Source organism: Garra rufa, chromosome 19 (assembly GCF_049309525.1).
Source record: "Garra rufa chromosome 19, GarRuf1.0, whole genome shotgun sequence".
NCBI classification, from domain to species: Eukaryota; Metazoa; Chordata; class Actinopteri; order Cypriniformes; family Cyprinidae; genus Garra; species Garra rufa.
The window spans coordinates 5,919,185-5,934,263 of record NC_133379.1 but is presented as its reverse complement, the minus strand read 5'-3'; the positions used below and the strand labels follow the sequence as shown (position 1 = coordinate 5,934,263).

The 15,079-nt window shown below is 38.1% G+C and overlaps 1 protein-coding gene across 1 annotated transcript; it reads left to right on the top strand.

The window, feature by feature from the left end:
* Positions 1-733: 733 nt before the first annotated feature.
* pou4f4 (POU class 4 homeobox 4) lies at positions 734-3,410 on the top strand. The gene is made up of 2 exons (XM_073824825.1): positions 734-1,004; positions 1,418-3,410. Exons 1-2 carry the CDS (start codon positions 885-887, stop codon positions 2,330-2,332), a joined length of 1,035 nt encoding a protein of 344 aa, XP_073680926.1. The 5' UTR covers positions 734-884; the 3' UTR covers positions 2,333-3,410.
* The last annotated feature ends 11,669 nt before the right edge of the window (positions 3,411-15,079 follow it).

Here is a 15,079-nt window from a genome sequence, read left to right as displayed (position 1 = left end):
TTAATTCATGTACCAAATTGTTAAGGCTGGCCACATGAAGAAAAAAAGTCACTTGCTTCACACAACACAACAAAAGTTGAAAGAGAAAAATATTCACTCAAAGAAATGATAAAACATATATATTTATATTTATTTATAATATACATAAATGATGATATGAAGATTGGCAGATGTGAATTTACATTTTATCAGTTTGTTTGACAAATGTTGAATAAAATATATAAATAGAATAAATATATAGCTAATAAAAATGTACAATTTCATTTATAAAATGTTTATAAAACCTGAGTACTACTGAATCTTTGACTCTTATGTTTATGTTTATGTTTGAATCTTTGAATCTAATTTATGTTTGAAACTATTATTTACCAGGATCATAACAATTCATAGATAAGGTGACAGACATTTAAACTAAGAACATGTGCACATAAAGATCGCATTGCTCAATACAACCAATCTAGAGCAACCTGTCAAAATCACAGCACCAATGAAAACACACCATGAAAGTCTCAGAGCTAAAGCCACGCCTTCACTGCTTAAGCGAACAGGATAGGGGATGAGACCAGAAACTCCAGAGGCGTGTTCACATCCCAAACTTACCAATAACATTTAAGGGTACTGTAATAGTAGTTGGGCGGGACCTGTACCTATCTGGGCGGGGCTAAAGGAGACAGCGTTATATTTTAGGTGCCTGCGTAAATTCCTACTGTATCACAGACATTGACAGCTCGCACCTGGCTACAGCTCAGCCAGAAAAGAAGACTTCTCAGGCATAGCTTTTCACTTTTTACCGTCCAGATTGTGCTGGTTTTTCGAGGTAGACGTTCTGCTTGGGCGAAAACGGAGATTAACGAGGAAGACGACCCTCTCTCACCTCTGCCATAATGATGTCCATGAATAGCAAACAGCCGTTTAGTATGCATCCGATTTTGCACGAACCTAAATACACACCTCTACATTCCAGTTCTGAGGCTATCCGACGAGCATGTTTGCCCACGCCCTCGGTAAGTTCAATATTTCATCTGTGTTTCTCGTTTGCGATTCATTATCACCGCAGTCATTTGCATTGTAGGCTAATCGTAGTGGTTAAAACTTTTCTCCGCGTGATAAAAATAGAAGTGCATCGGTTTTGTTGGTGCAAATGCAGTCTATTTGATGAACTGTAGTTTAAAAAGCTTTACTGCGTTTTTGTAAAATATAAATATATTACTCATTTTACAACACAAGAGCTTAACTTTATTTAGAAATGAGTGATTATTTGCTAAATTTGATCCTGTAAAACTTTTTATAACATTGAAAAAACTAAATGCATGCTGTGTAATTTAGTCGTACGTTTTCTTTAAAATGATTTGGCAGCTTAAAACTGGCTGGAATTGGAATTTGCCACTGATACTTACGCTTGCTCTCTGTCATATAGCTGCAGGGTAACATCTTTGCCGGCTTTGATGAGACCCTGCTCCAGAGAGCCGAGGCGCTGGCGGCGGTGGACATCGTCGCTCAAAAGAGTCACCCGTTCAAGCCAGATGCCACATACCACACCATGACCACCATGACGAGCATGACCTGCACGCCCACGTCCTCTTCTGGGCACCTCCATCACCCGTCTGTGCTGACCTCTCACCACCATCATCCCCACCACCAGCCGACGCAGGGCCTGGACGGCGACCTGCTCGACCACCTCACCCCCGGCATCTCTATCGGAGGCATGCCGGGCTCAGACGTTTGCTCCACCGCTTCCCACCCGCATTCACACATGTCAGCAATTAACCACATGCAGCATCACCACCAGCAAAGTATGAACATGCACCACCACAGCCTGGGCTCGCACACCTCTCTGGGCGGCGGTGGAGACTCCGAGCCTGATCCACGGGAGCTGGAGTCTTTCGCCGAGCGCTTCAAGCAGAGGCGGATCAAACTCGGGGTCACGCAGGCCGACGTTGGCTCGGCGTTAGCCAATCTTAAAATCCCCGGGGTCGGCTGCCTGAGCCAGAGTACTATCTGTCGGTTCGAGTCCCTCACTTTGTCGCACAATAACATGGTGGCCCTCAAACCTATCCTGGAAGCGTGGTTAGAGGAGGCAGAACGGGCTCAGAGAGAGAAAATGGCCAAGCCGGAGATTTTTAACGGCGGGGACAAAAAGAGAAAACGCACTTCGATCGCTGCTCCAGAGAAGCGGTCGCTGGAGGCTTACTTTGCCGTCCAGCCCAGACCTTCGTCGGAGAAAATCGCTGCCATTGCCGAGAAACTGGACCTGAAAAAAAACGTGGTCCGCGTGTGGTTTTGTAATCAAAGGCAAAAGCAGAAACGGATGAAGTTTTCGGCTACGCACTAGGCCAGAATAAACCATTAAAATAAACTCAACCATCAGACATAAGAGCCGACAAAACTCTTCCGAGGCTGAGGCGAAACGCTTCCCACACAGGAATGGGAGCTGGGCGGCAACATCCCAGAGACAGAAAGTGTACCAAAAGTTTGTCATGACAATATGTCAAGAACAACACGCTCTGGAAGACGGAGGACGAGAGGAAAAACAACACCGACTAAACGTTGCAATTATTGTACAAATCGAGAATTGAATAATAATGATTATTCTCAAAACAACTCTTTTATATTCATCTGTGTACATATCTGTGAATACACTGCACCTCTTTCTGTGAAGAACGCATCAAAATTCTTTTTTAAGGATGAAAAGAAAGATAAAAACGCTGTTGTGCAAAAGATGTCCCATTCTAGAAACTTTAGTGTTATTCTATATGCTCCAGAAGAAAATCATGAAGGTTCTGCTGTGATCCATTGCATGGTTTACAAGGCGTTAAGTGTTCATTTATCGTTTGAAATTTCCATTCATTTTGATGTATTGCAATAAGAGAGAACACGCACAGCCGAACGCACGTACACACGGACATACTTAATGTACTTTTTCTGTGTCTACCTCATGATTCCTTACGTCTTGACACATTCATGGTCATTTTTTTGGAAATAGGGCATAAAACTAGACTTCATTTTTGACACATTTTGGGTAAAATAGATAGAAAACACGAAGCGTTGTGTGTTGCAACTGATTTCACTTCAACGATGCTTTGACAATCAAATTATTTAAGAATTATTTTGTGACTGGCCCCTTCTACTGTACGTCTTCACTTAAATTATTATTATTATTATTATTACACTAAGTTTGTAGATGGGAACATTTCATAACATTTTCAGAGATTCATTGCACTTTGTAGATATGATTCCGATTTCTTATTTGTTTGGCCTATTTATATTTCTACTTTATTGATTTTGTCGTTTACTTATTTATTTGAGCTTAATTTATTTTGAATACCACACATGTTTCATTTGTGAAAGTGTGCTTAACTGTGTCTGTGTACGCGACAGAAATTTCAATAAACCATGCACGTCTTACCTCAGTTACTGCAGTGTGTTATGTCCCTGAACTTGCTTTACTATTTTCAGTCTTTATCTTGCTTAATATAACAATAATTGTGATATCGTTATTTAACGAGCTAATAATAATTTCAGGTTTATTGTGAATCAATATTTCTAACATTCCTGACGGTGATTATTAATATCGTTCCTGTTGCCGTTGTCATTACGCGTAATGTACATAACGCGACAATTTCGTCTGTATTGTCGAATACACAAGCTTAAGTAATAAATCGATTATTGTAATAATAATAAACTGATAATTAATTTTATAAGCACCATGCCCGTAGTTAATTTAAATTATCCGTAGAAATTTCTACAGTTTGTCCATGATGTTAACCCAGCTAATTAAACGAATCAAAACAAACCCTTAACATCCATATAAAGTTTTACAAGCACGATTAAATACATCATTTATGTATGAGGAAACTCCAAATGTTATTAATGTTTCTGGTATAGATCTAGTCGGTTTCGCAATTAGTCGGACATCATCACTGTAACAGGAAGACAAGTTCGCTTATTTCAGGAGCTGTCAAATCCGGGCTCTCGCTGGCGTTCAGCAGGTGGTTTTGAGTCCGTAAAACTCGTTATTTATGAATAATAAATATGAAGTGTTATGATACTATTGATTTTGCAAGTGTTTGTTAAGAGGAAGATATCCTATTTCTGAACGGATGGTTCATGTTGTACAACAACAGTTCTCGTCCTTTTCCTCTTGAAGATTAGTAAACTCAAACTTCAAATAAACCGGAACATCATTTTAACAAAAGGTTTTAAAAAGTCTGTCTCCAAATCAGTCTTAAACACCAAGTGTGGCGAAAAAAACAAGAGTTTTTCGTTTTTATTTATCATGTGTAAAAATCTTATTTTAAAAATAGACATACATTTCTGTATATATATATATTTCAAGTATATATTAAATAATTATTCTATAGCCTGTATAAGACACTGAAGTAAAAAAAATGAGATTCTTATAAAAAATATAATTCATCCAATAAAATCACAGAAAACAGCGCTGCTGTGATGCATGTGGTAATACCCATTCCCACAACAGTGTGCGTCAATTGTTTGATTTGAATAATGCACATACTAGAGGTCATCGTTTCTTTTTGTGTATCCGGCTGAATTTAAAAGGCAAGAGACATGTTACGCAAATCAGATTCGTTCCGCCCCACGTCGTTAAAGATTGAAGACAGTGGAAAATTGATTTGAGGTTTTAAAAACGCATTTATAGTGCGGCGAATATTACTATTATATTGTGACAGCATTGTATATGGATTCAGCAAGTTTTATCAGCACAAATCATCGTTTATTTATAGTGAAATGAAATCACACCGGCTACAATTGTTTCTCGCAAATTGTAAACATTCATTTTATGAAATGCGCGAGGCAAATCTAATATATTGTGTTCAAATGTGCCCAAAACTGAGGATTTGCATAGCTCTCACCAAATCATCTACATAATTCATCATCATGGAAGCCATGGAACATATAGACGTCAAATGTGAGGCAATATTTTCAATGTGGCACTGCTTACTTTATTTTGTAAAATGCAGCTGGAGTGAAAAATGTGTGTAAGTGTATATAATTCCGCTCTTAGATTTACATTCCTCCCCATGGTTCCTTACAGTCTTGTGTTTTCCATGGAGCGGAAAGCGCATTTTCATAAATAGACCTTGGCCAAGCGCTGCGTATAAAATTTTAATGAACCCAGAGTCTTGAGTGCAGCTCGACTGAGGGCCTTGGAGAATCAGCTCTCTGGTACATGACTATGGCTCCCTCTTTCCTCACAAACATTGCAGCAACAAGGCCCGTTCGACCGGCTCAGTCCATTGCTCGGCGAAAGAAGTAGTCGCGAGCATTAGCAAAAAAAAAAAAAAAAAAAAAAAAAAGAGGGAGAATTACTGCAGTAACGTTTCATTTATTTCACAGACTTTAAGCCCCGTCTTGTAGCCCGACTGTGAGCGCGGTCAGCGAGTAAATAAACTTCCCTCAGTGTTTCCACCAGCGTTGCGCGCTCCCCATGTTTTTATCCGCGTGTGCGCGCTTGACGATCAGATCACACCTCCGGCACTGGAAGCTCTAAATCAGTACAATGCAATATTTATCAAGCGCGTTAATATATAAGCCCAATACAGCGCTCAAGATATCAGAGTTCTCACGTAGAGAGAAGCGCAAGCTTACTAAAGCGCCTAACGTGTGGTCTGAGCTGGATTTTGATCGCCAAGATTCCTGGTTATTAAAATAAGCAGCGTGCGAAACTGAAAGTGAAAATGAAGGTGACAGGGAGAGCAACTTAAATTGATCCTGACAAGGTGAACAAGGGAATCTTTGTAACACTTGCTGCAGGGGATTAAAATAAATATATAACGGTGTAATTTGATCTCTCATGAGCATGCCATAGGACAGACTGGAATAATGCATATTCGGCAAGAATTAAAACATGGGTGTTGTAATTAAGAATCGTGTTTACTTAATCAAGCCTAATGAATGACTGAAGCAGCTGGAGATGATCAAAAGAGACACCGAGAAATCTGAATATTTGGCACTGAGACAAACTGAACAATGGACCATCAAAACAATCAAAGCAGAGTAACAAACAATATCTAACAATGCCTAAAAATGCTGTCACATGTCAAAATTAATTATCAGTTTCATGCTATTTATAGTTTCTTTATTTAAATATCACATGAACAAAATTCTTCCTAAATTTGATTGTGGAACTTTTTTTTAAATACACTTTGTTAGAGTTTTACCATGTTTAGATGTAACATCAACAATACTGTAAAATGTTGAATGTGATGCAGATCGAGAATAAAAAAGCGTACTCAAAAACAATTATAGATTAAACACATTTAATAGGGGGATTTTCTATTCATCCTTTGGGATAGAGGGTGAAATGTGAGACTCTGTAAATGTATCTACTACTACTACTATCACTCTTTATTCATGCAAAAACTATTTTCAAATCTTATGTTCTTCGCTTTGCTAAATGGCATGCAAATCAAATATTCTACATAATCCTAAACCCATGAACCTTTATCTTGTTTTAATATGGTGAATTTAAAAATAAAGGAAAAATCAACATATAAAACTAAACAAAAAGGGAACATCTAACACAAAGATCAGGCTAAGACAAATGTAATCATGCATGTCTTGTAAGTAATCTAAATATTCAAACGTGATCTAATAAAATTCCTCAATGGTTAAGATTTATGTTTATGTCCTTATTGACCCATGGTATTGGAGACATCATGAGAACACACTAAAATCCGAACGCCTGCATTACGAGTGCTGAAGAGTTAAGGCGTGGGAAGCATGATTTTTTAATGACGATATATGCTGCTCCTCCGGTGCAGGATGCTTCCCCACAACGGAACTCATGCGTGCTCATTCCGACACACAGCGAAACAGTTAGCAGAGAGAGAAAGCGAAAATAATAACATAACATTTAAATAAAATTTAAATCGATCAACAATCAAATATGTACCTTGAGTCGCTTTGAATAACAGCGTCTGCCAAATGTAAATGTAAACTTAAGTACACAGAGATTATTGTCTTAAATAATTCGGTCAAATCAACGGTAATCAACAGAGGAAAAAATTACAAAATAATAGATACATATATAAATTTACGAAAATATGTGATAGGCTATGGATATAAAACGCTTTCATTAAAAGTTCGTGAAAATAACACCCACATTGTTTTTCCTATGTTACTAACAATGTATTTATTTAGTTATTTATTTGATAGACAGTTTTCTTTGCTGCTGCAGTATTACTGCACTATTTCTTCAGGACCACGGACAGCTCCTCGCTCAAAGTTAATTTTACAAAGCAGTGCTGAAAAATTCTCAATTAAAACATTTTTCATTTTGTTCAATAATGCCAAAACAAACATCTCAAGGCAATATCTCTCTATTTGATACTTCACTTTGCTTGATACTTCACTTAGTTAGGTAAACGCATTCTTGTATTCAAACATTTCTATTCAAAAAACATTTCTATTCAAAAAACGCGTGTAGTGTTTTTAATAAATATCAAATAAGAAATATAAATATATCTACAAAATGAACTGAATAAAACAACTGAATAAGTAGCTATGATAAACTATTGTTATTTTTTATAACTGCATTATATTGATAACACTCGAAAGTTACAACGAAAAAGTCTAGAAAGTATACAAAACAAAAATACATATTCAAGATAATGCTAGTATGTGTCTTAGTTTGACTATTAGGACTGATGTTCAAAGTATAAATGTACCCAAACGTCAAAAAAAAAAAAAATCAAAAGGAGATCAGTTATTAGATCTATACGTCTATGCTGATGAAATAATTCCACTTCATATGTAAATCAAAACAGATAAAATGAGTTTCTCACATTTAATTCAAAGAAATATGTTCAAAGTAATGCGTATAAGCTTCTAATCATGTCCCATACATAATTTATTCTAAACTGACAAGATACCCTAGCACGGTCCGGTACTACAAAATAAAATCCCGTTTGTAGCCGGACACCAGTTAAACACATTCGTTTAGCTGAGGTACAAAATTAATGAAATTAAATACACTGACGGTGGATATTTTTAAAGATGCACCTCAAGTACATGCTTCGAAATTAATTCATCAAAGGCTCTAGAGGTAACACGACAGGTTTTTAAAAGTATGGCAAAATAAAGAGTTAAAATATTAGAAAAACCTACGTTAGTATTTAAATTTTAGGGTTGCTCTTTACCATAGACTTGACTTATTAATTATATACTTAGTTTATATATATATATATATATATATATATATATATATATATATATTAAAAAAACAAACAAACAAAAAAAAATCTTTGATCAGTCTTCATAGACTGACGAGGGGTGAGAGTGAAATAGTCGGCTGATGAGTGCTATGCACGGACCACAATTTTCTGCCCTACATTTCTGCACTTCCCTGTAGACAGGCCTCATGTCCGCCTGCTGCAGAACCCCGGCTTGAAGTGCAACGTTTTTTTGTATCGGCAATGAATAATGCAAGGCAAGAAGGCCAGCGAGTATACATTTAAATACCAATTTGCTTAACCAGTGTTTTCACCCTCCGCCAGCTCCACTCAGCCCAGTTATGGGGAGTTCGTGCTAGTAATTAAGAGCGAGGAAGGCAAACACCTTAACACGAGAAATATGATAATTAACGCAACCACGTTTGCCTCAGTAGTGCAAGATGTGTGCTTTCAGATTTACAGTATTTAAAAGTAGCAGCTTGTTTGTTAACCGCAATTTAAAATATATATATATAAAATTTATTATTTTCCCGTAAATTTAAGGTAGAAAAACTAATAAAGGTAAAGTTAAATGGCTGAAATTAGATAGTTTCACACTGTTTTCCTTATAACTTACACCTAACATAAACAAAATAAATATATAAATAAGATTATGGTTGAATTACTGAATTACCCTAATATTGCCGTCACTATCACGCAACGTTTAAGAGAACAAATTAGTTTAAATAAGTTGGCGAATGAGTGAATGAGTAAATAAATAAAAGAAAGAAAGAAAGAAAGAAAGAAAGAAAGAAAGAAAGAAAGAAAGAAAGAAAGAAAGAAAAAGAAAATTTACATTTCTAACAGGCATAGTGACAATTTGATGGTCAGAAATGTCATTCATTTAAAAACAACATGATGGTTAGTGTTTTATCGTTTTAATACTGGATTTATATGTATCTATGTTAAACGTCAAATGCCTGCAAGACACTTTTCGGGTTAAGCAAAATCAAAATATTCCTCAAAAAAGTGAAATCTTTACCATGAAACATAATGTGACTTCCACACCACCATTTATTATACGAAAATCTACTTGAATTTTTAAATCTTTTTTCCAGGATATCTAATAAATGTCATAAAACCGTTTAAAGAGGTTCTTTTCTGATTTTCTTTCGGACTTTTTCTCCATTGCATCAATGAAAACCATAACACAAATACCATAACAAAACAAAATAAGCTATTCCCCAGTCCGAATAAATTGTAGCCTATACCTACTTATAAATAAATACAGCCTATATGAACCATTCTGTGACAGCGTCAAGCAATCAGGCCGAAGCTGCAAACGCGGTCCTAATTATACACTGCAATCACATGCAAGTTTTACAGGAACGGTGATCAATTTAAACTCTGCTCTCCTCTTCCACACACATCTCTCGCTTGACTCTGCTAACAGATAGGCGCAGCCAAATGTGCCATACAGAGTAAACACAGCCAGTCGTCCCTAACCAATTGTTATTCATAGAACGAATAAATATTTAATTCCTTCTAAGGATACCTTTTGTTAACAGAATTACCAACAAGCGTTCCACAATGAATTCACATTTTACCCGCGGCATTGTGGGGCCAGTGTGTGCTTATACCTGTCGGTGTGTGAGGACAATATGCAATAATAACGAATCGAGTCGTGGGGGTTCCGTCCAGCTCTGACGGATTTCTGGAAACGTATTTGTAGAAGGAACAGAACTCGAGGACGCCTCTAGCTGCTGGCCGCGTTGTGTCCTACACAGACACACTCGCTCTCTTTGTATTCACTCAGGCCATGAATAATGAATTGATGAGCGCTAATAAGTGCATCAACAGTCGGATTAATGAGCACGCTATCTATTAATGAAAATCAGCGATGACTAAAGGATTTGACGTTCTGTGTAATTACTCGAGCTCTGGGCATGTTTGGAGAGGAAATCAGCAGCAATGCCTTCATTGTTTGTAAAACCGTAGGCTATGTCCGGAGATACACTGGACACATTTGAAACAGACAAAACATGGCTTAGTCTATAACTACAATGGCAGAAAGTTCTCAAAATGGAATTCCTGAATTGAGAATTACATGTGGATATCAAATCTTACGCGCAGACCCTTTAAAGATTTGACTGGACAGGATCCAGTTCATTTCAGTAAGTGTATTTGCTTGGACATCCACTGGAGATTTACTCAACGACCTGTTGAGGCCACGGAGAGTGCGAAAGTCTGTTGGTTTGCCATGAAAATTTAAACAGCCCTTGGCACACCTTTCCTGGATTTTGTGCGGGCTAATAAGATTCACTCTTTTGAAAAGACTAGGATTAGCCGTGCGGAATTCCCTATGCATTATCGGTATCAGACAAGGGAGGAAAGCCCCCTTCAGATCTCCTGTAGTGTTCAATATAATAGAGCTGAAATTGAGCGTTAATTGTCACGAGGTTAAAGCACCGCTTCAGTTTTGCTTGCCCATTGCGTGCCAATCTCATTGAGGGAGATCAGTCTATTAAACATGTATTGGACTCAGCAAATTGAACGCGGAAGTAGAAGGATAAACTTCTTTAGAGGTACATGGGAGACCATAGCAACCTATTAGATAACCGTTTTGTCATTTAATATTAATGTTTAAACTGTAAACAAAGTGAAAATTTACCGTCCTACCTTTTTTTGTATTTGTTTGTCCTGTAGGTAAATCCTTAATCATTTAACAGATACTTGTATAATGTATAGTGACAGTGGACTTTAATTTAAATTTAAAATTGATAAAACATATGGGGTTACCCTATATCTCACCCTGTTACAACCTTATGAAAATTAACCATGTTGGTATTAATTGTAGTAACCATGTTTTTTGGCGTATTGACTACCATTTGTATAACCACAGTTTTACTACAAATACCATGGTTAAACTATGGTGTAGCACATTTTATTTGTAGTAAAACCATGGTTAATTTTTGGACTCCCTGTCTCCCCAACATTCTCTAGTGAAATGGGCACCTCACAGAAAAACACATCTGCCAAAAGAATCTGGAAAAAGCAATGTTAAGTTTTTTTTATAATGGGTTTCTTTAGACATTAACTGGAACATCACATCCCAAATTCCTGGTACTGAAATGAATCGCCTCAATTAAACCTAAGAATACTGCTGGTCACAGTGCCTTTACATTAACAGCGAAAGCAGGACCTCCATTACGAGAGCAGAGGGTGCGTATTATGGCGGATTTAATATTAATGGATTTTATTAGCTTGACACTAGCATATTCATGAGAGTCTTCTAATGGAATCAAAAAAGACGAGAGCTAATGCTCAGTGGCAGTACTGATAAATGGATTCACCATATCTTTCATTGGCTAACGCTGAATGAAAACTGTTTCAGTGGTATAGCAAAAATAATTGCTGAAAATCAATCAATTAGTCTCTATCTATCTACACTCTTAAAAGTGCTTCATGATGCCATAGAATAACCTTTTTTGTCTAATTGTTCCAAGAACCTTTAACATCTGAAGAATCTTTATGTTCCACAAAAGGTTCTTTGTGGTGAAAGAAGGTTCTTCAGATTATAAAAAGGTAAGAAAGACATGGTTCTTTGAAGAACCTTTGACTGTGGAATCAAAAATGATTCTTCTATGGCATCGCTGTGAAGAACTTTTTAAAGCACCTTTATTTTTAAGAGTGTATCTATTAACATTACACATTTTAAATGCTGTTATGATTAATTAAAAACAGCAAATGTGTAATCATCTCACCTCCGAATTACACTTGAACACTTTTAAATGTAATGAAGAAAAAACAAAAAACACAATTCTCTAGTCTCTTTTGCTCTCAGGATGTACTCAAGTAACCTTTAACTGAAGGTAAAAGTTTGTGAAATTGTACAGGATGTAGATCCAGAGCAGGAGCTGTCTTTATGAGTTGTACCTTTGCTAGGCCATGAGATGGGGCTGCTGAAAAACACACATCCTTTTTGATCATCACGGGCCCCTGAGTGCACTAATGCATCTGACTATTAGCATGTTTTCCCGGATGCCACAGGCTAACGCCCTGCCTTGCCTTTGACATGTCAAAACTGATAACAGTCAGAGCTGGTCCTGCTATACAAGTTTGTGTGTGTGTGAGTATTATACACTTCACAAGCTCCCACACTAAGCAAGGCCCATTTACGAGTGCATAAAATGTGAGAGAATGAAAATCCTGATGGAACTGGAGTCACATATATTGTTAATATCAATTGTACAGAATTGTTTTTTATTTCTTTTAAATATACTACTTTAACAGGTAGGTCTATAAAATTTCATATTGCAAAAAAAAATCATCTGTGTGAGGTCAAAGACAGGCAGCGCTCATTCGGAAAATGAGAGGAAGAAGGGATAGATTTCCTCCTGCTTCATGAAGTTATGCAAGATTTATATTTGCTGAGAGTCAGCTACATTTTCAGTAAATATTTAAGGTCTCTGAGCTGGAGTGATCCTTTTGACAAAATGCTTATTCAGATTCAGTAAAAGCAGCAGAAATGTTACTAGACATTAAAGTGAAAGTTAATGAATCCATGCACAATGTGTGCATGTGTTGTGGATAAGCAGAGTGAATGGTCTGCTTTACATTTCTCATTTGTATTGCATGTAAACACAAGTCCTAGACAAACTGGAAAAAAGACCCTGCAGGTCTGATAGCGGGTGAACAGCCAAGCAAGAACGAGGGAGCATCTGGCCCTGTGAACACCCATCAGGCTTTCAAGCTTTGTTACTCCACACCGACGGCCAAGACGTAGGGTGTACAGGAGTGGAGAAGAAAGCAAGGACTGTAAGCCTCAGAGAAGGTGGTGAGCAAGTCGTGGAGGCTTCAGAGAAAACGTAGAGCAAGACTATGAGTGAGCCAAATAAAAATTCCCTTTACCTTTCCCTTGTACTCCCAGCCCCATTATTTCTCCTGAGTTACTTTCTTCTGAAATCACCCTGAGGCAGAGCACTCTCCTGGGTGGCTAGCCTGGAGCCAGCCTTGTTTTCACGTAGTGGTAATAATTTCACTGGTGGAGAATGAAGGCTTTTAAAAGATCATCCCCCCTCTCCACCCCGTCATAGCCAGAGTCTGTTCGGTGCTGCTCGGCACGCTTCAGTCCGCATCGCACGTGCCTTTAGATGTGAACCCGCACCCCCTGTTCTGACCGACTCTAGCCTCGTACCCTCGCTCCAGCTCTCATTCAGAACGTGATCAGTCGCTCCTCGGCTCCCCGAGATGCTCCTCCAAAGCCCTTCATCAGAACTGTGGCTGCTTTGTCCAAAAAGAGAAACCAAGACAGGCAGTCAGGGGGGTTGATCTTGGGTCTTCAGTGGATTCATGCATTTTGTAAAGATACAGCACAGTCTGCTGTCCAATTTGAAGCTGCCGCCTTCCGTATGCGGTTTTATGCCTCCGCCTGCACATCGAGTCTTTTCTCCTGACATGATTTTTTAATCTTGTCTTATCCACCATCCACTGCAATCTAGGCAGAGGGAGTTTGAGTCTTGCAAACTGGAGTGTTCTGTAATGGGCTCAGTGCCAATGGCTAATAAAGTGGAATAGTGGCTTAGTACTGCCTCAAATTAAGGAACTTCCAACTTACACTGACTCCTTCTTGCTTCAAAATCTTAATTCATATCTGGATATGATCTTAAAAATATCTGTAATTGCCGTCATAGATAGACAACTGCGCTCCCTTCACCTCTAATTGTGGAACATCAGGTGAAGGAGGCCTGCTGCGACTGAAACGTGAGTCTTTTTGGCATCCTAGAGAGGATCAACATTAGGGACAAGCATTGGGGGACTGATCACTTTCAAGACACACAGTCGACTGAGCGATTTGTGTCACACAAATGCGTATTGATCTTCCTGCATGTTCCACGACACTAGCTAGCAGCACGGACAGGTATCTGCTGCTGTCCTGCCATGGAAAGAAAGATCTTTTATTTAGCTGCTGCTGCAACCCGCTCCCGCTCATGAATTATGCAGCTGCAGGCCCCTGTAACAAGCTCCAGCTCAACTCTACACCTTGTGTGTGGCTTAAAATATAGATAAAAGCTGAACAGTGAGCTACAAACGTAGTGTTTTTTTCTCTACTCAGGACAGAAGAAAGCCAGTGGAGGGAGAGGTCCACGGCAATTAGAGGAGGCTTGAGCATAACACGTCTGATTCGCTTCTTTCCCCCGTTCGCTTCGGAGGGAGTAAATACGTTCACTGAATGAATCAAACAAAATCAACAACAGCAGGGGGAAGCGCTGTAGTCTGATGTTGCAAGTGTGCACATTGTACATGTCGGTGATATGACTCGAATCATGTTATGCAACAGCTGACGAGTATCAGCTACACAAAAAAGTAGTGTGAGGTCTTAGTAAACATGCTGCGCCTAAAAGGATATAATACATTTTGCAAATGAAGAATGCCAGAACAGGGGAGGCCCGAACCTTGTTTCTTTGATTTTGCGGTTTGGAAATGCTGACAGCACCATTTAGGTGGGTACTGTTTTTTTTAACACCACCAGAGGCAACGTAGTGTTGTTTGCTAAAAGCACATTCTAGAGACATGATTACTTGTGACATGTTATGAAAAAGATGCAAAAGTCTTACTTTTGTGAAGCACTTTTCGACTTAAACAAGTATACAAACTTCAGGCTCCAATAGTTGAGGGTTGATCATGATAGCTGACACTGTTAGGGCAAAATTATTAATCTAATTCTTATATTCAAGTCAGCCTGTATGATGATACATACATTATATCTGCAACAGTAATACCTTTCAACGTTGTAGAATTGAACTTCATAACAACAAAACTAATCACACAGATAAAGTTACCTGACACCCAGATGACAAAAAAGTCTACCAGTTGCTGGTATTCACTGAATTCTTAATGAATTA